The sequence below is a fragment of the Alnus glutinosa genome, chromosome 3, assembly GCF_958979055.1.
Source record: "Alnus glutinosa chromosome 3, dhAlnGlut1.1, whole genome shotgun sequence".
NCBI lineage: Eukaryota > Viridiplantae > Streptophyta > Magnoliopsida > Fagales > Betulaceae > Alnus > Alnus glutinosa.
Genome location: NC_084888.1, coordinates 5,212,080 through 5,239,344, shown reverse-complemented (window position 1 = coordinate 5,239,344; position 27,265 = coordinate 5,212,080). Strand labels below are relative to the sequence as shown.

The window sequence follows — 27,265 nt, the reverse complement described above, 5'->3', positions numbered from 1 at the left end:
GATTTTCATTCCAACGCAAAGAGACAAAAAAAAACACTTCAGCAGGATAGAAACACCAAGCTGGATGCCTTTGTTAACCTATAAGAACATCTCCTGATCGGAAGATTCTTTTAATTGTCATCTTGTGAAGGTTGGCCACTCGGTCCTTTCTTAAGAGAATCACTTAAGAGAATGTGTTTTTGGCTTTTATCAATCATTTACTCCAATCAACAAAATATAATATATGTTACGTCTCTGTCAGAGCCGACCAAAGGAACTTGTTAATGCCAAGTAGTGTTTTAAATTCTTGCTCTTTTTCCCTTCTGTTTTTTTTTTTTTCCCCTTCCTCAGTCATGGATCACCGATCGAGGCATATATATGCTTTGTGATATATCTAAACAAGTAATTTTCCGTGGTGATCCATATACAAATCTGGAGTCTGGAAAAGCTAGTATTGTTTCTCTCTCTTGATTTTGAGGGTCTTTGACTTACATGGCATTGGAGATGCAGGATGACCTAGTGAGTTCGCAATAGCAAAAAACAATATAATCACAATTCTTCTCAAATTAAAATTCTATCAAGGAATAGAAATAAAAGGGATAGAAAATAACTCATTGAGTGTTTTATATTGATAAAATGATAAAAATACGTAAGCTGGACACTAAAGTCATCTTAATAGGCTTATATAGAGTCTAAATTCAAAACCCTAAAAAATAATAATGAAAAAAAAAAAACGAAATAAAAACACTTTGAAGTACTAATAATATAAAATGACACTTTTTTCTTTGTAAACATTGGAATTAAGAAATTTTTATGAAATACAAGATTGTAGTTCTTTGAATAAGCTTTTCAAAGACACTAATTTTGTCTCAATCCGATGTCGGAATCAAAATATATGATTTAAGTAAAATGAGTTTAACAAAAAAACTGATAAAACTAGCGCGCATCATTCTCACCAGCTTTGAGAGAATTCATCTTTGAATTCAGATGATTCTATGCACAATCAATCAATTCCATCACTTTCTCTTCAAAAGCAAAATAATGTAACATCCCACAAGAAATAATACTTCACTAATTACCACAAGACTGCGATAGTCAACTTGAAAACTTTTCATACTAGATTCAAAGATTGAACTCTAGCTTCACACAATTGTCACACATCTTCTCCTATTCGTACGTCATTAATATCTCCTAAAAGGGATCAACGATCTCTTCACTTTTAAACATAAAATTCTTCTCCGCATAAAAATCATCAAAAGTACTAGCATCAAGAGAACTTGATAAAATATTTTCTACCCCAAATAAATCAACTTTGTTAACATCCAAATTAAAGACTTCACTTTTAGAGCTTTCATCAAACATGTGATATATAGAACTCTCATAAAAAACATTCGCATCAAGGGAATTTGATAAAATATTTTTTACCCCAAGGAAATCAACTTCGTTAACTTCCAAATTAAAGACTTCACTTTTGGGGATTTCATCGAGCACATGATGTATAGAATTCTCATTAACAAAATTTTCAATATTATCTTAGAATTAAATTTACTTTTTCCAACGGTTCTTTTTTCTCATAATAGATGCCATAAATTAGTGAAGAGACCCAATTTACTACAAATTTTTCCTCTTAATCATATGACAAAGAACGACCTCTCACAAGATCTCTATCATTGATATCGGTATCATAGATTGGTGGAGAATCCCAATCCACGAATCATTGTGAATGATCTCCAACATCTTCATGAACATTTCTATGTTTGAACTCCTTATTTAAAAAACTCGTCTTCTTGGAACTCTTCATCAAGAAATCCATCTTCCTCCTCCACATAAGATGGATTTTGTAGATGAATTTGAGGCTTGCAAATAACAGTTAAAGTGGGCCCACTGCGGACTCTGCGTGTCAAACCGTACCTTTTTCCGTTGAGATCGCGCCTCACTAAAGGTAACCACATCATCCTCATCCACGATACGTGGAGTTGGTTGATGGCAACAAACATTGGCAACATCCATGGCGTCAAGTTGGTTGGATAAGGCTATAATTTGCTCCATCAGTTGCTTAGATCGTGCAACAAATTGCTCATCCACGTGTTGCGAACGAATCACCAGTCATTCATCATGTGTTGTTTCTTTGCGCTCATGCACAACATAAAAAATTGCATATATGTTTCCTCCGTCGCGTTTTCTTCACACCATGGCAGGAAAGTTGTTGGGCTCTGATACCAACTAATGTAGAGTAGCGTAGTGGGTTTGCAATAGCAAACAACAATAGAATCATAATTCTTCTCAAACCAAAATTCTATCAAAAAATCGAGACAAAAGGGATAGAAAATCACTCATTGAGTGTTTCATATTGATAAACTGATAAAAACACATAAGCTAGAGGCTAAAGTCATCTTAATAGCAAATATAGAGCCTAAATTCAAAACCCTAAAATATAATAATAATAATAATAATAATAATAATAATAAATAAAAACAAAATAAAAACACTTTGCAATACTAATAATACAAAATGACAACTTTTTCCTAGTAAACGTTGGAATTACGAAATTTTTATGAAATACAAAATTGTAGCTCTCTGAATAAGCTTTTCAAAGCTACCAATTCTGTCTCGATCCAATGTCAGAATCAAAACATATGATTTTTTTAAGTAAAATGAATCTAACTAAAAAACTGATAAAAACTAGCCAGCATCAATTGGCAATGGAGGATTTGATATCTGTAATCTAAGCGTGCTTCTAAGCAATCAATGAAATGTTTTTACCTAAAATCGGGTTCTGATTTAATCAGTTCTGATTCAATCATTAAATTAAGATTCTACCAACCAACCATATGCATGGTTTCTTCACAAATCTCTGCCGACAGTTGTCTATACAAAAAGACTAGGCAGAAACAGAAACATTCTTAAAAGTAGCATTAAGAAAAAGCATATATTTGACATGACATAAACGAAGTGAAAAACTTGCTTACTGCATACAAAATATATATATGACAATAAAGTTACACATTGGTCTCCAAGAAACCTATTACACATTGAGCATCAAATGCAAGGAAAGTACTGCAGTCATTCGATATTGATGGAATATATTTTTCTCTATCAAGATGACTCGCTTCTTAATTTATTTTGACAAGAGGCTTAGAAATGGCTGACATTTAATCGAAAGTTGACACTTCATTCCGATAAAAGAATAGGCCAGAAGGACCATCGTTGGGCAGTAACGCTAACCTTACAGCACCTTCTGCACCTTCATCAATCGTGAAGTAGCCAGTGTTGTGGTTCATATCAGTCTTGACAAAGCCAGGGCAGAGGCAATTGACACGGAAAGATGGGTACTTCTTGGCCACGATTCTTGTGTAGGCATTTTGAGCCGCTTTTGAAACTCTATAGGCAGGCATAAGACCAGGCCACCTTTTGGTTTCCAAGGAACCCTCTTTAAAATCTTTCAGAAATTCCCTCAATACCTCATCCACTCTTTCTTCTGTAAGGCTTTCAGCATCACCTAACATTCCTTTAGCCCATTCATTTGGTATGCTCTAAAACAGCAGGTCAAAAAAACTTCTGATTTATTTATGGGAAAATCAATTACAGTTTAATTTGAAAACAAAAACTCCACATCTATTAGAAAGTAAACCCCCCCCCCCCCCCCCCCCCAGTTTGTTTAGAAAGATCGATAGACAATGTGTAACTCCAAAGAAAAACATACTAGCGCTTAATTTAGCATAAAGGAAAAATAAAAATGATTTCATTAATTGGAGTATCCATGAACAGAGGCAGAGTATGTTAACACCTAGATTAGTAGTTAACTATCATTATTGGCAACAGAAATCTTGATCATTTATTAGAGGTATATAGGAACCCTTTTTTCTTTGCAAATATACAAAATTTCATGTTGGTAGTAAGTGAGCAAAGGTAACATGAAAGAGTAGTTGTACAACTACATGCAATCCATCATATATTCCTAAATACTGGGGCTCAACTTGGTCAACTTTAAGCAGGCCAGTTTCAAGTTGAATCGTCTACGATATACATACTTTTGATTCAAATTAACCAAATCAAAAACTTGATTCTTTTATAAAGGTGTCAAAAATTTATTTGTCGTAGTTTCATACCTTTAACTGCCCCATGGAAGAGGAAACATTGACAATCCTTGGTGAATCGGATAGCTGAAGGAGGGGAAGCAGTGCTTCAGTCATTCTTTTGGCGCCATAGTAGTTTGTTTTTAGGCACTCTTCAGCTAACTCATAAGTATTGGTCACTATTTTACTCCAATCGATTTTGGCATTCTCACCTTCCTGTATCAATGAGAAGAAACTTTATCCTCTTTCCTCTTAAGTTTTTATTATTCAGTTTACAGACCATTTGCCCTTCAACAGTACATAGCCACCCAACCCCCGGTCTGAAGACATTAGACACCAATAAGCTAGGCACCTAGTAAAATTGTCCATGATAGTGCGTGGCCAAATATTTCAAGATTTCATTCAAGCAAAACAATGAACTCCAAAAAGCTAATCACCTAACCAAACACTAATTAAGAGTACGGTTGGTATGCGGAATGGTTATTTCATTAGGAAAATGAATATCTTTTATTAAGAATGGAAAAAAGTTGAATATAATAGCCATTTTCATGACCCATTAGGGAATTGAGAGGAATAACTGTTCGTCAATTTAAGGAATAGTTATTTCCTTATGGCAATGAGAATAGCTATTCTAAGTGTTAGAATATATGATAAGGATACCCATTAAAGAATTGAGATGAAAAACTATTCATCAATTTAAGGAATAGTTATTTCCTTATGGCAATGAGAATAGCTATTCCAAATGTTAGAGTATATGATAAGGATAACACCAAGTTGATTATAGGGATAATTGCACCGTTGGTCCCTGTGGTATGCCATAATTATTTTTCACTCCATATGGTATAAAAAGTACATGGGAGGTCCCTGTGATATGCAATAATTACAAATCGATCCCTACAGTCAAATTCCGTTAAAAAAATTTAACAGATTCCGTCAAATGCCACGTGTCGCCATCTTATTGGCAACAAGTGGCGCTGACATGTCAATCTTAATAAAATAATATAAATTTATTAAAAAATAAATAAAAATACTTATTTTTTTTAAAAAAATTAAAATTAAAATTAAAATTCAAAAAAAAAACAAAAAAAGGCAAAAGGTATGGCCACCCCCGACCACTGGGGTGGCCGTACGCCACCCCCGGCAGCCTCTGGGGGTGGTGCGCGGCCACCCCTTGCTGCCAGTTTTTTCTTTTTTTCTTCTTCTTCTTTTTTGTTTTTTTTTTTAAAATAAATAAATAAATTTATATTTTTTATGAAGATGGACACATGTTGCCATCTTATTGGCGACACATGGCGCTGACGTGTAGGGCTAACAGATTCCGTCAAAATGGTGGACGAAAAATCGACCCAGGGAGTAAAACGTAATTATTGCATATTACAGGTACCTCCCATGCACTTTTTAAATCATAAGGAGTGAAAAATAATTATGGCATACCACAGGGACCAACGGTGCAATTATCTCTTTATTATATTCCACTTTCTTTTATTCCTAATAAAAGATATTCATTTTTCTAATGGAATAATCATTCTGCGTACCAACCATACCATTTTTCAAAAAGCTTAAACTAATAGTTAATAGTTAATGAATTAAATAAATAATTACTCTCTCTCATGTGTGGGCTTAAAACCATTTTCTATCAGCTTAAGCTTTTAAAATAATCGATGATTTAATATGGTATCAGAGCAAAACTCTTGAGTTTGAACCCTACTTCTACATTTCATCTTCCAATTCATTAAATATTTCACATATTGAGTTTCATTTATTAAGGTGGAGTTGAGCTCACACGTGAGGAGTACTGGAGTAGCATTAGAATATTAATTAAATAATTAAATTCAATCTTTCCTACCGGATTAAGCTTTTAGAATAACCGGTGATTAAAAAAAAGTAATTTGAGGGAATGAAATGTAATTAACCCAAGAAAAAACAGAGCATATGTACAAAACTTAATTACCTCACCAATACCTGAAGCTGCTAAAGCATCACCATCAACTCCAGCTCCAGAAATCCCTGCGTTGTTAACCTGCATAGAATTTTAAGATTTGTCATCATTTATTGTGTCTTGAAAATTCAACAAGAAACAAAATAACGAACATATTCTAAGTCTTAATTATTTCTAAATACTCTATATATACCACAAACCAAGAGGAGAATTTTTTTTTTTTTTTTTTTTTTAGCAAGTTAACAAATGGGTGATTGGTCATTTTCTCATTCATCATCCAAATACAAAATAAACAGAAAACAAAAGAAAGAACAGATTTTTAGTAAGTTGGCTTTCAATCTTACCAATATATCAAGCTTCCCATATTTGATTTTGATGAAATCTGCGAGAGAAGCTATACTAGCAGGGTCAGCCACATCAAGCTGATGAAATACCACATGCTCATCAGATACCCCACACTCTTTGAGCTTTTCAACAGCTTCAAGGCCCCTTTTCTCATCTCTAGCAGTTAACACCGTCACGACCCCTTTTGAGGCCAGCTGCCTGCATATTCCAAACCCAATCCCCTTATTTGATCCTGTAACAACTGCATACCTGAAAAACAAAAAATTAAAAGACGGTCCCAAAATTTAAAACGAATATAGAGAGAAAGACAGAAAGTAAAAAACTATGCAGGTTGTCATGCTGTCACGTAAACACCATAAAAGAAGAAGCAAACCACCTCTTTGTTGCTTCTGCCATTGATGAGAGAGTCGGAACACTGTGATAAAAATGAAAAGCACTATTAAAGAAGAAGAGTTATGCGTTGACGCTGGCTTTAGTTTGTTAACATTTGCAGGAAAAGAAAACATATAAGAGCATCTCTTACAATTATTATGAATTTCGTTGACTCCTCAAGCCTTCTTGTCATCTAACTTCATTTTTTTTTTTTCTCTTTATTTATGGTTTGGGTTGGGTGAGTTTGGCCAGTTGGCCTTGTCGGGTGTTTTCTTTTTTATTATTATTAATTTTGATTAAGTGATAGTTTTAAAAGTCACGTCATTGACTTAAAAAAAATGCTATCACAAAGTCACGCTTATGCGATTTGTTAGCTGACTTAGGCCCCATTCACTAAACCCCTTCCCCCTCCCCTCCACTCATTTTTTCCTGTTAGTGTCCATACGGATGATCAAACTACTGAATGGTTGGCTTTTTTTAAGCCAACATTTTACTTTATTCCCATTTTACCCTCAATATTTCAGTTTATTCCCTTGAATTTGTTCTTCGTATTAAAAGGTTGAGGGTAAAATGGAAATAGGATAAAATGCAGAAGCCAACATTTTATCCTATTCCCATTTTACCCCCAACCAGTTTATTCCTATTTTTTTTCGTTTTTTTTGCAGACTTCACACTTTTCGGTACTGACACAAACTGGAAAAAATGAGTGGAGGGGAGGGGAGGGGAGGGAGAAGGGGTTTAGTGAACGGGTAACAAGAAAGTCGAAGTGTCCGGTCACTTGTGTACTAGCCGATGGAGTTATGTCTTTCCCAATTTAGACTTGTTTGACAAAGGCATATACAAAACAGAACATAGTAGTGGGTTATTAGTTTTGAAATTAGTAAAAAGTGATGATGTGATATAAAATAAAAAGAATTTGTATAAAAAAGTAAAAAAAAATTTATATTGTAGTGAATTTTTTTTTATTTGAATAATAATAAAAAATTATTAATGTGATATAAAAAGTGAAAAAAGTGAGAATATTTTGATGTTGATTGGTAGTAAAAAATATAAAAAATTGAAAAAAAAAAAAAAAAAAAAAAAAAAAAGGGACGTAAACAGTAACAACATTATACTGTTATTATGTTCGGTAAGTTATAAAACAAGGCCATATTGCTAAGGAATTGAGCGTTCGCGTAATAACGTTTTGGGCCTTTAGTCCTTGCCGCTAGCTTCTGGTCTTATTTCTGCCTTACCAAGCTGATTGAGAAAGCCCAGCTTCCAGTTGGAGGAGAGGGTAAGTGGGTAACTCTGACAAATGTGAATTTTCTTTATAAATAAACTTTTTTTAAACACAAAACTGACTTGAATATTTAAATTAATAAAAAACAATTATTTAATTATTTAATTCATTTTCCAACAATTAGCCATGTGGTTTGTTCACAAATGTCCTCTGTTTATTCAAGTTATACCAAAAGACTCGGCAAAGCCAGAAACATTCTTAAAAGTTGCATTAATTACTGCATACACTACGTGACATTAAACTACCTATACACATTGGTCTTTGTTAGTTTATTAGATACCTTTTTTTTTTTCTTTTTTTTTTTCTTTTTTTTGATAAAATCACTATTATAGTAGTGTGCTATTATAACAGGGATGTCGTATTTATTCAGAGTCTTTAAAATATTCAGAGATTATTTCTCAACATAGAAAGTTTTAATATGACAAGTTCAATGTCACAAATATCAAGAAAGACAATTTATGGAAGTCAAGAAAGATTCTTACGCACTTACAGCTCAGCAAAGGGGGTTCCCTTATTATCGTCCAGACGACCCAGAAGAAGCGTCCGGATGCCCATTAGTGTTCGAAGAAGTTTCTGAACACCTCAGCAAACACAAACCGCAGGGAACTCATGTTCGCACAGGTGTCCAAACAGCAAAATGAATGCTGCGAATAGTGAAGACAACATACAACCATCCGGATGCTAGGGCGAAACCGTCCGGACGCAATGACTGAAGATTAATGAAGAAACTCGTGAAACCGCATGAAAAGAAGTCGGTTGCTACTTGATGTCCGGATGCCCACTGTCTTAGTCCAGACGCTGCCCAGAAACTCCGAATCAGAGTTGTATTAGGTCTTCTAAAGCTTATATATAGAGGTCTCTAGACATGTATTCTTTAAGAATTCGGTATTAAATTTCATTGTGCTAAGAGATGGTGTTTATGCAGAAACAAAGATATTTGCTAGCTCTCTTAGAATTTTATTTGAGTGACTTGATCAACCCATTGAACTCTAGCTTATGGAGGAGCCCTAAGCTAAAGGAGTTTATTAAAGACCCCTTCAGACATGAAGTCTAGTTGGAAAGCGTTCACGTATAGGTACGTGTCAGAGTTAAAGGTATGACTACTGCATTAGAGGTATGTGAGTACAAGTGTTTTGTAACAAGCTTTGTCTTTTAAATGGTGGATTTTCTGAGTTTGACTGTCTCGAAGTGATTTTTCTCTTGATAAGAGTTTCTACTTCGTCAACAAAATATTTCTTTCCTTTAAATTATGCATTTGAATATTTTGTTGCACAATTGAATATTCTTAAAAGTTGTATCAAGAAAGAGCATATATTTGACATGATATACACGAAGTGTAAAACTTGCTCACTGCATACACAATATATATATATATATATATATATATATATATATATATATATATATATGTGTGTGTGACAATAAAGTTACAAATTGGTCTTCAAGAAACCTATTATACATTGAGAATCAAATGCAAGGAAAGTACTGCAGTCATTCGATATTGATGTAATATATTTTTCTCAATCAAGATGACTCGCTTCTTTATTTCTTTTGACAAGAGGCTGTAGAAATGGCTGATATTTAATCGAAAGTTGACACTTCATTCAGACGAAAGAATAGGCCAGAAGGACCATCGTTGGGCAGTAGCGCTAACCTTACAGCACCTTCTGCACCTTCATCAATCGTGAAGTAGCCAGTATTGTGATTCATATCAGTCTTGACAAAGCCAGGGCAGAAGCAATTGACACGGAAAGATGGATACTTCTTGGCCATGATTCTTGTGTAGGCATTTTGAGCCGCTTTTGAAACTCTACAGGCGGGCATAAAACCAGGCCACCCTTTGGTTTCTAAAGAACCCTCTTTAAAATCTTTCAGAAATTCACTCAATACCTCATCCACTCTTTCTTCTGTGAGGCTGTCAGCATCACCTAACACTCCTTTAGCCCATTCATTTGGTATGCTCTAAAACAGCAGAACAAGAAAACTTTTGATTTATTTATGAGAAAATCAATCACAGTTTAATTTGAAAACAAAAACTCCACTTCTATTAGAAAGTAAAACCCCGCCAGTTTGTTTAGAAATATAGACAATGTGTAATTCCAAAGAAAAACATAGTAGTGCTTAATTTAGCTTAAAAGGAAAAATAAAAACCTAGATTAGTAGTTAACTATCATTATTGGCAACAGAAATCTTGATCATTTATTAGAGGTATGTAGGACCCTTTTTTCTTTGCAAATATACAAAACTTCCTTTTGGTAGTAAGTGAGCAAAGGTAACATGAAAGACTAGTTCTGTAGTTGTACAACTACATGCAATCCATCATATATTCCTAAAGACTGGGGCTCAACTTGGTCAACTTTAAGCAGGCCAGTTTCAAGTTGAATCGTCTACGATATACGTACTTTTGATTCAAATTAACCAAATCAAAAACTTGATTCTTTTATAAAGGTGTCAAAAATTTATTTGTAGTAGTTTCATACCTTTAACTGCCCCATGGAAGAGGAAACATTGACAATCCTTGGTGAATCGGATAGCTGAAGGAGTGGAAGCAGTGCTTCAGTCATTCTTTTGGCGCCATAGTAGTTTGTTTTTAGGCACTCTTCAGCTAACTCATAACTTTCAGTCAGTATTTTACTCCAATCGATTTTGGCATTCTCACCTTCCTGTATGAATGAGAAGAAACTTTCTCCTCTTGCCTCTTAAGTTGTTATTATTCAGTTTACAGACCATTTGCCCTTCAACAGTACTACATAGCTAGCCACCCTTCCCCCAGTCTGAAGACATTAGACACCAATACGCTAGGCACCTAGTAAAATTTTCCATGATAGTGTGGCCAAATATTTCAGGATTTCATTCGAAGCAAAACAATGAACTCCAAAAAGCTAATCACCTAACCAAACTTAGGATACGTTTAATACGCGAAATGACTAGTCGAGTAAAAAAAAAAAAAAATCTTTTATTAAGAATATAAGGTGGAATAGATTAAACTTGGTGTTATCCTTTACTATAACACTTGGAATAATGAATAGTTATTTCCTCTCAATTCCCTAATGGGTCATGGGAATGGCTATTATATTCCACTTAATTTCTTCCGTTCCTAATAAAAGATATTCATTTTCGTAATGGAATAACCATTCCACGTACCAACTATACTATTTTTCAAAAAGTTTAAACTAATAGAAAATAGTGAATTTAATTATTTAATTACTCCCTCTCATGTGTGGGCTTAAAACCTTTTTCTATCGGCGTAAGTTTTTAAGATAATCGATAATTTAACATGGTATGAGGTACATTTCATCTTCCAATTCATTAAATACTTCGAGTGTCATCATCGTCCACGTGCATCTGGTGTCAATCCTTGTTCCAACCAGCCACGAACTTTTCCTAATGCCCACTTGTCGCAACTTTTCTTATTTAAAAAAAATAATTAATTTTTTTAAAATAATTTTTTAAGTTTTATTTATATATATTTTTAATATATTTATTTTTATTTTTATTATGATCAACAAGTGTCGTCATTTTATAGGCACTAACACAACGCCTAACAGAATCTGTTAAAATTTTTAACGGAATTTAACTTCAGGGAGCGATTTGTAAATTAAGCCAACCATAAAGATCTCTGAACTAATTTTGATATCAAATGAAATAATTTATAATTTAGATCAACCACAAAGACAAATAGTACAATTTTTCTTATTTAGTATAAGCGAATAGATATTGTCATATTAGTTCCAATAAATAAAGGTAAGATGATGGGGTATATTTAATATTTTATATATATATATATAAGTTATGTTTAAGTTCGAGTTCTAAAAGTTATGTCGGACTTAAAAGTTATGTTTATATACACACACACACATATATAGCGGACAATTTCACAAAAGGGTATCGAATTATATGTTATTTTGAGATAATGATATTGAACTAGCAAATATTTCAAATTGGAGTGTTCAAGTTTTCAAAAGTCTCAAAATACCCCTGTATTTATTATTTTTTTTAAAAAAATTATAGAAATTTTCTAAGATTTAGGCATCAATATTTTTGCAAATTAAGTTCAATTTTAACTAACACCTAGATCGTAGCATTTTTTCCATCTTTTTTTTTTTTCCTTAAAAAATAGGGGTATTTTGGATACTTAAATTTGAGACGTTTGCTAATTTAACATATTTATCTTAAAATAGCAAATAATTCGATACCCTTTTTAACATGGTAATCCGCATACGCATTTTCACCCCTAAAGTAACAATGTTTTATTTATAAAGCTTATGAATGATTTGAAATTATTCAATTGTAATATAATCCTAATCAAATTCCGTCGCTTACTGTAATCTAATCCTCATTTATGATTATGATTTTTATCTTTATTACATACTCTAACATTTTATGGGTGCCTTTTTTTTTCTGGGTTAAATACACTTCTGGTCCTTAAGTTTTGAAAACTTTATTTTTTAGTCCCTGAGTTTCAATTCGCATAATAGATGATACCTTAGTTTTGAGAAAATATCAAATTAATACCTCAGTTAAGTTTTTTGTCCAAAAACTAACGGTCTGCCACGTGTCAACACCTGAGGCTTGACACATGTCACAATATAAAAAAATTACAAAAATAAAAAATATGTAAAAATTAATTATAAAATTAAAAAAATTATTAAAAACTTAAAAAAAGAAAAAGAAAAAAAGAGGGTGGCTCATTACCGGTTTGGGGTGGCCAAACAACCCCCATGGGTGGTTCGGCCACCCCATGGCAGAGAGAGAGAAAAAAAAATAAAAAAATAAAAAAATTGAAGCGATCCAAAACTCTTGAATTTTTTTTTTTTTATTTTTTTTTCCTGCCATGGGGTGACTGAACCACCCCTGTGGTCCTTGGGGGTAGTTCGGCCACCGCCAAGGGCCAAAACCCTTGAATTTATTTATTTTTTCTTTCTTCTGCCATGGTCAAGAGGGTGGCTCAACCATCCCTCTTCTTTTTCTTTCTCTTTTTCAATTTTTTTTTTATTTTTTAATTAATTTTTAAAGATTTTTTACTTTTGATTTTTTTATACTACAACACGTGTCAACCCTCATGGATTAACACGTGGCGGACCGTTAGTTTTTAGACGGAAAACTTAATTGAGGTACTAATTCGGTCTTTTCCCAAAATTGAGGTAACATCTATGATGCGAATTGAAACTTAGGGATTAAAAAATAAAGTTTCCAAAACTTAGGGACTATAAGTGTATTTAACCATATTTTTTCTATTTAAAAATAAAAGAGGGTAATTACATTTTCTTCTATCAACTACCGGCTATTGTCAACATGCCACCACGACCAAAAGAGAGCATGGAACTTCCATTTTCAAACCGTTACCCCTTCCGTCAATCAAATTCGTGAAAAGACTCAATATCATAACTTAAAATCAAAATTTACATAAAATACCCTCAAAATTAAATAAATTTTTAAAATTAAATTTAAAAAAAAAAAAAAAAAAAAAGGGAAAGAAAGGGGGTAGGGGGTGGGCTACGAGCCACCCCAAGTTTTTCTAGGGTGGTGCGTGAGCCACCCTTTAGGCCAACTGGGGTAAACATTGTAGTTAAAAATATAATTTCTAACATTTATCTATATATAATTCTATACTAAATTTTTATCGCACAAGGTTGACATGATAGTTTAAACTAATTTTTAATTTTTTTTTTTTTTATAATAATAATTAATTCAAAGGTTGATTGAGATCGACTCACCGGTATTGTGAGCTAATTGTAAAAAAAAAAAAAAATAGCATTATTCTTAAACTTAACATATAAAATAATTGTTGACCTTGACTGCAGAGGTAATCCTTATCTGCTTATCTGGAGAGGAGATTTTTTATATACCCTTATCAAAATATCACTTTCACATAACACAAAGAAGCATAAAATTTCTACAAAATTTATTAGTCCTATCAAGAATTTATACACAATTTTGACACCAAGACAGCTCAAAGGGACTTCTATTTTGTCTTTTTCTTCTGCTTCTCTTGAACTTCAGTTTTCTCTTATTTCTTGGGGTTTTATTGGCGTGGGAGGCAGCTAATTCCTTTCTCCATTCTGATTGAACTCAACGTATGGACAGGACGAGTAATTGTAAATGTCGTAAAAGCTAGGGTATCAAGTATTCATCAAAAATTGAGATGACTTTTAACATTATTATTTGATCAATAATAATTTTAGCATATGAGAAGCATATAATTTTTTTTTATAAGAGATGTTACTTGGTATTCTCTTGTCCTTCTTCGCTGATGTGGCATTATCAATCCACTTTTAGATCAATCTTAATTAAAAAATAAATAAAATGTTGAATTAACAATGCCACATCAGCGAAAAAAGATGGGAGAAAGATAAGAGAATACAAAGTATCAATATTTATATGAAAAGAACCTCCCACAAGATCTTCATCATTGATATCGGTATCATGAGTTGGTAAATAATCTCAATCTACGAATCCTGGTGAAGAATCTTCAACATCTTCATGAACATCTCCACGTTTGAAATCCTTATCAAAAAACTCGTCTTCTTGGAACTCTTCATCAACAAATCCATCTTCCTCCTCCACATAAGATGGATTTGATAGATGAATTTGAGGCTCGCGAATAACGGTCAAACTTGCAAACTGCGGATTCCACGTGTCAAACCGTACTTTCTTCCGTTGAGATCACGCTTCACTAAAGGTAACCACGTCATCCACATCCACGACATGTATTGTTGGTTGACGGCGATGACCGTTAGCAACATCCATGGCATCAATTTGGTCGGATAAGGATCTGATTTGCTCCATCAGTCTCCTAGATTGCGCAATAAAAACACTTTGCAATGTTAATAATATAAAATGACAACTTTTTCCTAGTAAACGTTGAAATTACAAAAATTTTATGAAATACAAAATTGTAGCCCTCCGAATAAGCTTTCAAACGCCACCAATTTTGTCACAATCCGATGTTGGAATCAAAAAAAAAAAATTAAAAAAAAAAAAAAAAAATTGATTTTTTAAGTAAAACGGTTTTAACAAAAAAAACTGATAAAACTTGCCCGCATCAATTGGCAATGGAGGATTTGATATCTGTAATCTCAGGGTGCTTCAAAGCAATCAATGAAACCTTTTTACCTTAAATCGGGTTCTGATTTAACCATTTAAATAAGATTCTACTAACCAACCATATGGTTTCTTCACAAATCTCTGCCGATAGTTGTCTATGCAAAAAGACTAGGTAGAAACAGAAACATTCTTAAAAGTTGCATTAAGAAAAAGCATATATTTGACATGACATACACGAAGTGAAAAACTTGCTTACTGCATACACAATATATATATGACAATAAAGTTACACATTGGTCTTCAAGAAACCTATTATACATTGAGAATCAAATGCAAGGAAAGTACTGCAGTCATTCGATATTGATGTAATATATTTTTCTCTATCAAGATGACTCGCTTCCTTATTTATTTTGACAAAGAGGCTGACATTTAATCGAACGTTGACAATTCATTCCGATGAAAGAATAGGCCAGAAGGACCATCATTGGGCAGTAGCGCTAACCTTACAGCACCTTCTGCACCTTCATCAATCGTCAAATAGCCAGTGTTGTGGTTCATATCAGTCTTGACAAAGCCAGGACAGAGACAATTGACACGGAAAGATGGGTACTTCTTGGCCACGATTCTTGTGTAGGCATTTTGAGCCGCTTTTGAAACTCTATAGGCAAGCATAAGACCATGCCACCCTTTGGTTTCCAAGGAACCCTCTTTAAAATCTTGCAGAAATTCACTCAATACCTCATCCACTCTTTCTTCTGTGAGGCTTTCAGCATCACCTAACACTCCTTTAGCCCATTCATTTGGTATGCTCTAAAACAGCAGAACAAGAAAACTTTTGATTTATTTATGGGAAAATCAATCACAGTTTAATTTGAAAACAAAAACTCCACATCTATTAGAAAGTAAAACCCCGCCAGTTTGTTTAGAAAGATAGACAATGCGTAATTCCAAAGAAAAACATAGTAGTGCTTAATTTAGTATGAAAGGAAAAATAAAAATGATTTCATTAATTGGAGTATCATGAACAGCGGCAGAGTATGTTTGACTGTACATAACACCTAGATTGGTAGTTAACTATCATTATTGGCAACATAAATCTTGATCATTTATTAGAGGTATATAGGACCCTTTTTTCTTTGCAAATATATAAAATTTCCTTTTAGTAGTAAGTGAGCAAAGGTAACATGAAAGAGAAGTTGTACAACTACCCAGTCTCAACTTGGTCAACTTTAAGCAGGCCAGTTCTGTTGAATCGTCTACATTTGATTCAAATTAACCAAATCAAAAACTTGTATAAAACTTGATTCTTATAACGGTGTCAAAAATTTATTTGTAGTAGTTTCATACCTTTAACTGCCCCATGGAAGAGGAAACATTGACAATCCTTGGTGAATTGGATAGCTTAAGGAGGGGAAGCAGTGCTTCAGTCACTCTTTTGGTGCCATAGTAGTTTGTGTTTAGGCACTCTTCAGCTAACTCATAAGTTTCAGTCAGTATTTTACTCCAATCGATTTTGGCATTCTCACCTTCCTGTATCAATGAGAAGAAACTTTATCCTCTTGCCTCTTAAGTTGTTATTATTCAGTTTACAGACCATTTGCCCTTCAACAGTACATAGCCACCCAACCCCCAGTCCGAAGACATTAGACACCAATTAATACGCTAGGTACTTAGTAAAATTGTCCATGATAGTGTGGCCAAATATTTCAGGATTTCATTCGAAGCAAAACAATGAACTCCAAAAAGCTAATCACCTAACCAAACACTAAGGATACGTTTAATACACGAAATGACTATTTCATTAAGAAAAATGAATATCTTTTATTAGGAATATAAGAAGGTAGAATAGAATAAACTTGGTGTTATCCTTATCATATACTCTAACACCTAGTATAGTTATTCACATTGCCGTGAGGAAATAACTATTCCTTAAATTGATGAATAGTTATTTCTTTCAATTCCTTAATGGGTCATGGGAATGGCTATTATATTCCACTATTCTCCATTCCTAATAAAAGATGTTCATTTTCCTAATGGAATAACCATTCCACGTACCAACCGTATCATTTTTCAAAAAGCTTAAATTAATAAGAAATAATGAATTTAATTATTTAATTACTCCCTCTCATGTGTGGGCTAAAAACCTTTTTCTATTAACGTAAGCTTTTAAGATAATCGATGATTTAACATGATATCAGAGCAAAGCTCCTGAGTTTTAACCCTACCTCTACATTTCATCTTCCAATCCATTATATATTTCACATGATGGGTTTCATTTATTGAGAAGGAGTTGAGCTCACATGTGAGAAGTAGTATTAGAATATTAATTAAACAATTAAATTCAATCTTTCCTATCAGATTAAGCTTTTAGAATAACCGGTGATTAAAAAAAAGTAATTTGAGGGAATGGAATGTAATTAACCTAAGAAAAAACAGAGCATATGTACAAAACTTAATTACCTCACCAATACCTGAAGCTGCTAAAGCGTCACCATCAACTCCAGCTCCAGAAATCCCTGCGTTGTTAACCTGCATAGAATTTTAAGATTTGTCATCATTTATAGTGTCTTGAAAATTCAGCAAGAAACAAAATAACGAACATATTCTAAATCTTAATTATTTCTAAATACTCTATACCACACAAACCAAAAAGGGATTTTTTTTTTTATTTTTTATTTTTTATCAAGTTTACAAATGGGAATTGGTCATATTCTCATTTCACCACCCAAATACAAAATTAATAAACAGAAAACAAAAGAAAGAGAAGATTTTTAGTAAGTTGGCTTTCAATCTTACCAATATATCAAGCTTCCCATATTTGATTTTGATGAAATCTGCGAGAGAAGCTATACTAGCAGGGTCAGCCACATCAAGCTGATGAAATACCACATGCTCATCAGACACCCCACACTCTTTCAGCTTTTCAACAGCTTCAAGACCCCTTTTCTCATCTCTAGCAGTTAACACCGTCACCACCCCATTTGCGGCCAGCTGCCTGCATATTCCAAACCCAATCCCCTTATTTGACCCCGTAACTACTGCATACCTGAAATAAAATAAAATAAAATTAAGACGAATATAAATAGAGAAAAAAAATTAAGAAATATGGGTGTCATGCATGCTTCAATATTGTAAACACCGTGAAATTAGAAGAAGCAGAGTACCTGTTTGTCGCTCCTGCCATTGATGATGAAGTCAACTTAGGACGCTTTTATGATAAGTGAAAGCGCTGCTATTTGCCTCAACATGCGAAGTGGGAGCAAGGCAAATAGCTTTTCCAGATATATATATATAGAGAGAGAGATGGACAACGGAACTACGGAAGGTGTTTCATGTTAGCCTGAAAATGCCTCTTGACTAATTAATTTTTGGGTTAAAGACATATTTAGTATAGGTGGTTTAAAAATTTTAATTTTTTGTATTTTAATTTTATTTTGGCTCACAGATAGAACTTAATTTTTGAAAAAAAGATTAACTTGGTACCTTCCTCTATTTTTGTCCAAATTTTAATGGATTAGCATGTGTCAACCAATAAGGGTCGACATGTGAAACAATATAAAAAAATTAAAAATTAAAATATTTAAAAATTAATTTAAAAACTTTTTTAAAAAATAAAACTTAAAAATAAAAATATTAAAAACAAAAAATAAAAAATAAAAATAAGAAGGTGGCTCAGTCACCCCCTTGACCAATCTGGGGTGGCCAAACCCATGACCAAAGAAAAAAAAAAAAAAAAATTGAAGAAGGGGGTTTTTGGCCCTTGGGGGTGGCTGAACCACACCCGTGGCAGGTGTGGTTCAGCCACCCCCAGAGCAAAAGAAATAGGCTCAATACCCAAAAACTTATTTTTTTAGAATTTCAATACTCGGTCCGGATAACCGGGTTCCAACTTGTAATCGTTGGTTATTACATACCTGGTTAACCGATTACCTAATTACCGAAGCCGATTGGCGATTTTGGCCAACCGGGTTTTCACCCCTAACCTATCCTTTATTCGCTATCCACTATCAACATATGCGGATGTGGATAGTAGTTTTAGGCTAAGCATACCCTTTATATGTTAAAGATATTTAATTAAATCCACTAAAACAGCATCGTTTTGTTATTACCTCATATGCGAATGTCGGTTTTTTAATATTTTTTCCTTTACCAACTATAAATAGATGATGCGAGAAGCTAAATAATCTATGAGATAGAAATTTTATGGCAAAATGATTAGCAAGTGTGATATGAATAATAGTGTCCAATTATAGATAATGCATTTTTTTATTTACTAGAAATAGGAATTATAATTTCAATACCCAAAACCCTTGTTACCTCATATACGAATAGCAGATAATAACCTCGCAGATGCGAATGGTAATCACATGATGCGGATACGGATACCTAAAATGGATAACCGAATTATGTGGAAGTGGATATTGCTAATAAACGTATCCGCATACGCATTTTCACCCCTAAATGTATACAATGTTTTATTTATAAAGCTTACAAATGATTTGAAATTATTCGATTGTAATATAATCCTAATCAAATTCATTCACTTACTACAACCTAGTCCTCATTTATGATTATGATTTTTATCTTTATTACATACTCTAACATTTTATGGGTGCTTTTTTTTTTTCTCTAAAAAAAAAATAAAAAATGAGTAATTACACTTTCTCCTCATCAACTATCGATCATTATCAACATGCCACTATGAACTGACATCTCGATCAAAAGAGAGTATGAAACTACAATTTTCATACCGTTACCTCTTCTGTTAGTCAAATTTATGAAAAGACTCAAATGCCTTAATTTAAAATCAAAATTTACATAAAATACCTTCAAAATTAAACAATTTTTTTTAAAAAAAAAAAAAAGAAAGAAAGAAAGGGGGTGGCTGCCACCTTGAGGGGAGGGGGTGGCCTACGAGCCATCCTAAGTTTTTCTGGGGTGGCGCGTAACCACTCCGTAGGTCAGGGGTAAACATTGTGAGATAAAAATATGATTTATAACATTTTTCTATATAAAATTCTATACTAAATTTTTATCACACAAAGTTGACATGGCAGTTAAAACTAATTATTAAATTTTTTTTTTTTTTATAATAATAATTAATTCAAAGGTTGATTGAGATCGACTCACCAGTATTGTGAGCTAATTGAAAAAAAAAAAAAAATAGCATTATTCTTAAACTTAACATATAAAATAATGAGAAATGATCCCTACACTCATTTCTCACAACAACCCCACAACAAGCTGACGTGGCTGGTAATATTTTAATATTTTTTTTGTTTTGTTTTGTTTTCTTTTTATAAAAAAATAATAAAATATTACCAGCCACGTCAGCTTGTTGTGGGACTGTTGTGAGAAATGAGTGTAGGGATCATTTCTCTAAAATAATTGTTGACCTTGACTGCAGTGGTTATCCTTATCTGCTTATCTGGAGAGGAGATTTTTTTATATATCCTTATCAAAATCTCACTTTCACATAACACAAAGAATAAATAAATTTCTACACGATTTATTAGTCCTAACAAGAATTTCTACACAATTATGACACCATGACAGCTCAAAGGGACTTCTATTTTGTCTTTTTCTTCTGCTTCTCTTGAACTTCAATTTTCTCTTATTTCTTGGTGTGCAAATAAAAACGCCTTTTTATTTCCTTCTCCCTTCTGGTTGAACTCAACGTATGGACAGGACAAGATTAAAGATTGATTGGTTTGGGTCCAACCGGTGCTTCTAGATTGATTGGTTTTTGCTTTGCCACGTCAAATTGAGACCATTGGTCTATTGAGGAACCCCGCATACCCTTAAAAATGAAGGAAATTTGTTATAAATTGGGATATGTGAATTCTTACAATTTAGTCTCCAAAAAAGTGACATACGTAGGCATGATAGAAATACATAATTTTTTTTTTGGACTTTATTTGTCTCGACAAAAAACGTTTTATGTTGGAATAATTTTTTAGCATTTGGCTAGTACAAAAAATTAACGATAGCAAAAAATGGTCAACAACTTCTGATAGTGGCAAAAAACGGCTGACAACTTTCAACCAACTCCAGTGGCGGAGGATTCTGGCGACCAACAACGGTTTTCAGCTAGCTTTGACGGCAGTTTCTAGCAGTGGCCGACGGCTGCAGAGAATGAATTGCGAGAAAGTGTATACAAGAAAGAGAAGTTCCAACTCAAAAAATAGTTTACAGTTTTTTTGTTTTAAAAAAAATAATAATAATAAAAAAACCATTTTATGAAAATTTAAGAAAGTTTTACTGGTCAACCGAAAAAGTTTTTGATTTGACCACAATTTTTTGGTCGTACCAAACACCATAAAATAGGAAAAACATTTTATGTAGAAATAAACGGAACTTTCAAAGCATATGCTTCTCGCATGCTTTTTTAATAACATTAATAAGAAAACATATGGTTCTCATATGCTTAAAAGAACACATGTCACTTTTTAAAGGTGAGGTTGTAGTAACTCCTACAACCCAATTTGTAGAAAATTTCTATCTGCGAGCCACTAGATAATGGGTGTAAAGGGACAAATTTTTTTTGTAAACTTGGTTAGAGAAATTTTCCTTTAACACAGTCTTTCAATGTGGCATGTTTTCTTTAGTATGTGAGAAACATATATATATATATTTTTTTAATGAGAGATGCTACTTGGTATTCTCTTGTCCTTCTCCGCTAATGTGGCATAATAAATCCACATTCGGATCAATCTTAACTAAAAAGAATAAAAAAAAAAAAAATCAATGTTGAATTAACAATGCCACATTAGTGAAGAAATATGAGAGAAGGATAAGAGAATACAAAGTATTATTTCTCTATTTTTAATAGCAAATGCTTCTTACATGCTTTTTAAATAGGATTAGTAAAAAATATAAACTTACTATATATCCTATTCAAAAGACAGGTTACTTTTAGTTAATGGGTTGGAAGAATTTCTCCAACGAGAAAGGGTGGTAGAATTGGGTTTTGAAAAGAGAAGAAAGTGATGCAAGTCTACAAGGAGAGGTAGAGGATGCTGGAACTCTAAAGGTCGAGACAGGCAATATGAGAGACGGAGGAAAGAAAAGGGAATTAAGGCTTTACCGTGGCGGAAGGAGGGTGAGGGTAGGAGTGGACACTAGCGCCATGCAAGTGAGGAGCAAGGTTTGAGGAGAAGATCTAGCTCAGAGAAGACAAGAACAGAGTCTCGTGGGAACTATTTTTTTTGTATTATTCCAACCGCTTGAAATGGAGATCAAACCTTTATCAAAAAAGTTCATTACTGTAAAAGTTTATGACCTTACTCACTCTCAAAAAACGTATTGAGAAAGAAGGGGTGTCCATGACTTCTAAAGTGTTATGATCATGTATCTATTGACGATAAGGAACACTTTTAACACACTCCCTCAAATGTGTCAACTTTTGGCCAAACACGTGTTCAATATTAGAAGGGAAAAGTTCATCATCGTCCAAAAAATCTGACTCTGATACCATGTAAAAGTATGGACTTTACTCACTCTCAAAAGATGTCTTGATAGAGGAGAGTTGTCCATGACTTATAAAGTGTTAAAATCATGTATCTATTGGCGATGTAAGACACTTTAACAATTACCAATAAAAGTCAACGTGTTAAATGCCATCCAAAGTAGTAAATGAAACACCCATCACTTCGATCCCTGCATTCCTCGTTTAGTGTTATAATATGAGATCTTACATAAAAGAAGCAAATAAGAGAAAGTGCGTAGAAAAGTTACGAGCTATATATATGAGTTTTATTGTCCATCTGTATGGTGGCTTGTCTTCAATCAGAAAGAAGATGCCTCTTGGCGAAAAAAAAAGAGGCCAGAAGGACTGCCATCGGGCAGCAGGGCTAACCTCACAAGACTCGCAGCACCTTCTTCAACGGGCAAGACACCAACGTTGCCATTTATATCTGTTTTGACAAAGCCAGGGCAGAGACAGTTGATGCAGAAATTGGGGTACTTTTTGGCTAGAATTCGTGTGTGGGCATTCATGGCTGCTTTCGAGAGCGTATAGGCAGAAAGAAAAGTAGGCCACTGTCTGGCTTCCACAGAACCTTCTTTAAAATCTTTTAGAAACTCCTTCAATACCTCATCCACTTTCTCTTCTGTCAGGTTTTCAGCATCACCTAGCACTCTTTTAGCCCATTCGTTTGGTATGTTCTGAAACAACATGAACAAGCACTGTTTTTATCTTTTGAGGCCAGAAAAGTGTTGACAATAAAAACTAAGATAAACAAGCAGGATCCTCTGAATCTTTTGAGCCTACCAGTCTAGTTTCAAATTCAAGCAAATTTCCATCGAAGTTGCCAACAATTTTTTTTTTTTTTTCTTTTTTATGAATAAGTTGCCAACAATTTATTTCTATATAGGAGGAGTGTGTTACGTTCATACCTCTAACTTCCCACTGGAGGATGAGACATTAACAATCCTTGGTGAATTGGACAATTGGAGGAGAGGAATGAGTGTTTCGGCCATTCTTTTAGCACCATAGTAGTTTGTTAGCAAGCATTCTTCTGCTAACTCATAATTTTGAATCAGTTTCCTCGGATCAGCTCCTGCCTGCAGTAAGAATTCAATCGCTTGGTAATTGTCGCCAAATACTTCGCAGCCCATGGTAGAAGAATTCCAAAAGGCTAAGCAGCTAGGCAAAATAGTACCTAATTGTTGGCCCTAAATAGACATCAGGTCAAGCTTTAAAATCGAGCCCTTAAGAGATGCTAATTTTTTTCCAAGGAAAAAGAATGGGTTTGACTAAAGATTATTCTAAATTTTTTTCCTTACTAGGTGTTCAGTCACACCTAGTAAGGAACCAATGTGAGATTTAACACATATGAGTGCCTTTATAATATACCCACTCTATATGTGTTATTCATCTTCTCAATCTGACACCGGGTGATACATCTTTACTATCCAAAATTTCAATTTGTCAAAACAAGAACTACATAATGGAGTCCAACCATGGCATTCAAACCAACTGCCAACACACTTGTGGCTGTTATAAGTTAACGCCGAAGGCGCATCCCATTTCAAAGTAATTCAAACTCACCTTTACTCTGCTAAAAAGACAGAATAAGATACATCTGGAGAGTAGTTACCTCAACATTAGCATCTACTTTGACTCCACCAATCCCAGCGTTGTTCACCTGCACATAGTTTCAGCATTCGTCATTCATTTTGTTTACATCAACAAGAATTAGACTTAAAAACGGGAAAAATTAATAGATCCTTCCGGTTAATAGGAGGATTCTACCCCTTGATGACATACTTCAAGATTCACCTTAATTTTATGGGATAATTGCATCACTGGTCCCTATGATATGTCATAATTATTTTTCATTCTTTATGATTCAAAAAGTTCATTAAAGGTCATTGTGGTAAACAATAATTGCAAATCGATCATGCAGTCAAATTCTACTAAATGTCACGTCAGCAGCACGTCAAACTAATAAGTTTATTTATTTATTCGTCATCTTATTGGTTTGACGTGGCGTTGTCGTGACATTTAACAGAATCTGTAAAAAAATTTAATGGAATTTAACTTTAGGGATTAATTTGTAATTATTGCTTACCACGTAAACTTCCCATGAACTTTTTAAACCATAAAAAGTAAAATATAATTATGGCATACCACATGGATCAATAATACAATTATCCATAATTTTATCGAGGTTTTCAATATGAAAAAAATCAAAAAGAAACAAAACTTGTTAAAGAAATCAGCTACGAATCATACCAAGACATCAAGTTTTCCAAACTGGGTTTCGATGAAATCTGCCAGAGAAGCAATGCTAGCAGGGTTAGACACATCAAGCTGATGAAAAACAACACGATCAGAGAGACCACTGTCTTTCAGTTTCCCAAGAGCTTCAAGACCCCTCTTCTCATCTCTTGCTGTCAGGACCACTGTGAACCTGTTTGAAGCCAACTGTCTCACTGCTTCAAATCCAATCCCCTTATTTGCCCCTGTAACAACTGCATACCTTCAAAAAAAAAAAAAATTAAATAAACCCATACGAGAAGAGAGAGATGGTTGTGAGATTTGTGGTCAAAGATAGTGATGGAAAATGTAAAAGACACCATGGACGGACTGAAGCAGTACCTCTTTGTTGCTTCGGCCATTGTTGAGAACTTGAGATGAGACTTGGAATTTGATCTGAGAAAATGTGTAACACATGAGGACTTGAGATGAGACTTGGAATTTGATCCGAGAAAATGTGTAACACATGAGGTTGGGCGTTACGTCATAGCATTCCTACCTTTTTGTACGGATTCGGATTTCGGATCCCCTCAGATTATTCTAAAATCTGAGTTTCTCAAATTCTAAAATCTTGGCCATTCATGTTATCTAAGGGTCCAAAGGATGCCACATATTCAGAATTTAAAATTCAAAATTCCAACTAAGCCGCCAAAATCTAACAAAAAAGAGAAAGAGATTCGAGGGTCAGTGAGATGTAAAAAAAGGCGAGAGAGAGAGAGAGAGAGAGGGTGCAGTGGCTGGACTTGCGACCCATTTTCGCCGCTGTAAGTGGACTCGCGCGCATCGGTCCTCCATCGCCGGGCTCCGCTGTTGAGCTCCCCCCACCGTGAGTTCCATTATTTTGTCCCTTGTTCAACATTCTAATTAATTAGACTTGAAGTTTTGATGTGTTGATATTGGGTTTTGATTTTTATGGAGACCAGAAATGGAGAAAAAAAATTCTTGTATGTTGTTTAGATTAATGGCCGAAAGAGGGGAGAATATTTGGTGGGTATGTTGTTGCTGGGTTGTGATTCGGTTTGATTAAAAAAAAAAAAAAATCAGATTTATTTTTGGGATTGGGTGTATTTACTTTTGTTGGGTTTTGAGTCTAGCGGCCGAAATTTAGAGGGATTTTGGCGTTGGGTTTTGATTTTGGTTGTAGTTTGTTGTTAGGTGGGTGATTTTGTGATGGCCTTGTAATTAATTATATTGGAGCACATGTTGATAAGGATTCTCTGCAAGTTTCGAACACAGCATCGATCATATTCTCAAAAGAGTTGAAACTTGAAAGAAAGAGTCTTGATTTCCTCCGCAAGTGCCATGACAGTTGTGATCACTTGCAACAAAAGTTAAAATTTCGAAGTGTAATTATCTTTATTCTTTACAGATTGTTTTCCTGTACATTTTCCTATAAATGATAAACATTACCAAATGATTGTTTTCCTGAGTTCCTCATTAATTGGTGACGTCAATGTCCTTCACTCTGAACCATACCTACACCTTTCGTGGTGGGCAATACACTCTGAACTTCACTGATGTGTCTCGGACGTACAGTGCACATTAGTTCAGGATGAAAGACACCAAGGTGAGTAGCAGTGGGAAATTTGGAGGCACTTGGCTCTGGCACTTTCAGGTGTGCTGTATTAGAGGATTAACCTCTGCAGCAAGTCATCCAAGAGCTGCAAGCCATATCTGCAGCAAGTCAAGCATCTCAGCAGCAAGCCCACTCCTCTGCAGCAGCAGTCATCCACGCCAGTCTCAAGACCATTCCTCAAATCTTCCACCCATACCTTCTTGTATTTCTCATTTAGTTTTTCCCTTTATCCTCTGGTTTTAACCCTTTCTCAAGTCTATATATTAGACTATTTTGTAATCAGAATATGTAATGTAATCAGCAACAATGTAGTCCTTAATTTTCTCCTGCGTTCTCCTCTTCTTCTTCCCTTCTCTGTTTTCTTCTTCTCTTTATTTCTAATATGCTGGTCTTGTTCTTGTGAGGGAGAATGTGTATGAGAATGTCAAATTGTCATTTAAACTGCCTTTTGTTCATTTGTATACTAAAATGGCTGTACTTAATTCATCAACGTAATTCTTGTGTTATAATGTGAAAGTAGCATAATATTGAGCTTTAAGACGTTAGTATTCCAAGGTACTTCAGTAAGACTTGAGGAAAATCTTTCACTAAAAGTGACATGACCAATGAGAAAATAAAAAATAAAAAATAAAAGTAGCAAAGCAAGAAAGCGTAAAAATTAATGAACTCATTAACATGAAAGTTTTGAAGGGCCACAAATTACAAGAAAGCCCCAAATTACTGAAAGATTTGAGTATGAAAAGTTTGGCAAACTTACCAAAACCTTATGAAGCATTTAGATTATATAGACTATACAATATAAATTGAGAGTTAAAAGATAAGTTACAAGATTCAAACTATTCAAAATACAAAATAACAATATTTAACGTATACAAGTAATCCCTAT

At 33.9% G+C, this 27,265-nt stretch overlaps 4 protein-coding genes across 5 annotated transcripts; all 4 read right to left on the bottom strand.

Annotated features, from left to right (window-relative positions):
- Positions 1-2,932: 2,932 nt before the first annotated feature.
- Positions 2,933-6,881, bottom strand: LOC133863622 ((+)-neomenthol dehydrogenase-like). Of its 2 annotated transcripts, XM_062299654.1 has the most exons (6): positions 6,863-6,881; positions 6,716-6,754; positions 6,339-6,588; positions 6,007-6,075; positions 4,089-4,271; positions 2,933-3,512 (listed from the first exon to the last, which is right to left on the bottom strand). In XM_062299654.1, the coding sequence occupies exons 2-6, from the start codon at positions 6,733-6,735 to the stop codon at positions 3,132-3,134; spliced, it is 903 nt and encodes a 300-aa protein (XP_062155638.1). In that variant the 5' UTR covers positions 6,736-6,754; positions 6,863-6,881; the 3' UTR covers positions 2,933-3,131. The 2 variants fall into 2 exon arrangements, with proteins under 2 accessions (XP_062155638.1, XP_062155637.1); XM_062299653.1 differs by lacking the exon at positions 6,863-6,881 and having other exon boundaries at positions 6,339-6,580; positions 6,716-6,856.
- Positions 6,882-9,561: 2,680 nt separating this feature from the next.
- Positions 9,562-10,857, bottom strand: LOC133863628 ((+)-neomenthol dehydrogenase-like). The gene is made up of 2 exons (XM_062299663.1): positions 10,474-10,857; positions 9,562-9,955 (listed from the first exon to the last, which is right to left on the bottom strand). Exons 1-2 carry the CDS (start codon positions 10,555-10,557, stop codon positions 9,575-9,577), a joined length of 465 nt encoding a protein of 154 aa, XP_062155647.1. The 5' UTR covers positions 10,558-10,857; the 3' UTR covers positions 9,562-9,574.
- Positions 10,858-15,280: 4,423 nt separating this feature from the next.
- Positions 15,281-18,365, bottom strand: LOC133863623 ((+)-neomenthol dehydrogenase-like). The gene is made up of 5 exons (XM_062299655.1): positions 18,205-18,365; positions 17,837-18,086; positions 17,501-17,569; positions 16,388-16,570; positions 15,281-15,850 (listed from the first exon to the last, which is right to left on the bottom strand). The coding sequence occupies exons 1-5, from the start codon at positions 18,222-18,224 to the stop codon at positions 15,470-15,472; spliced, it is 903 nt and encodes a 300-aa protein (XP_062155639.1). The 5' UTR covers positions 18,225-18,365; the 3' UTR covers positions 15,281-15,469.
- Positions 18,366-22,669: 4,304 nt separating this feature from the next.
- LOC133863627 ((+)-neomenthol dehydrogenase-like) lies at positions 22,670-25,297 on the bottom strand. Its single transcript, XM_062299662.1, has 5 exons — positions 25,146-25,297; positions 24,780-25,026; positions 24,142-24,189; positions 23,438-23,605; positions 22,670-23,206 (listed from the first exon to the last, which is right to left on the bottom strand). Exons 1-5 carry the CDS (start codon positions 25,163-25,165, stop codon positions 22,829-22,831), a joined length of 861 nt encoding a protein of 286 aa, XP_062155646.1. The 5' UTR covers positions 25,166-25,297; the 3' UTR covers positions 22,670-22,828.
- Between the last annotated feature and the right edge of the window lie 1,968 nt (positions 25,298-27,265).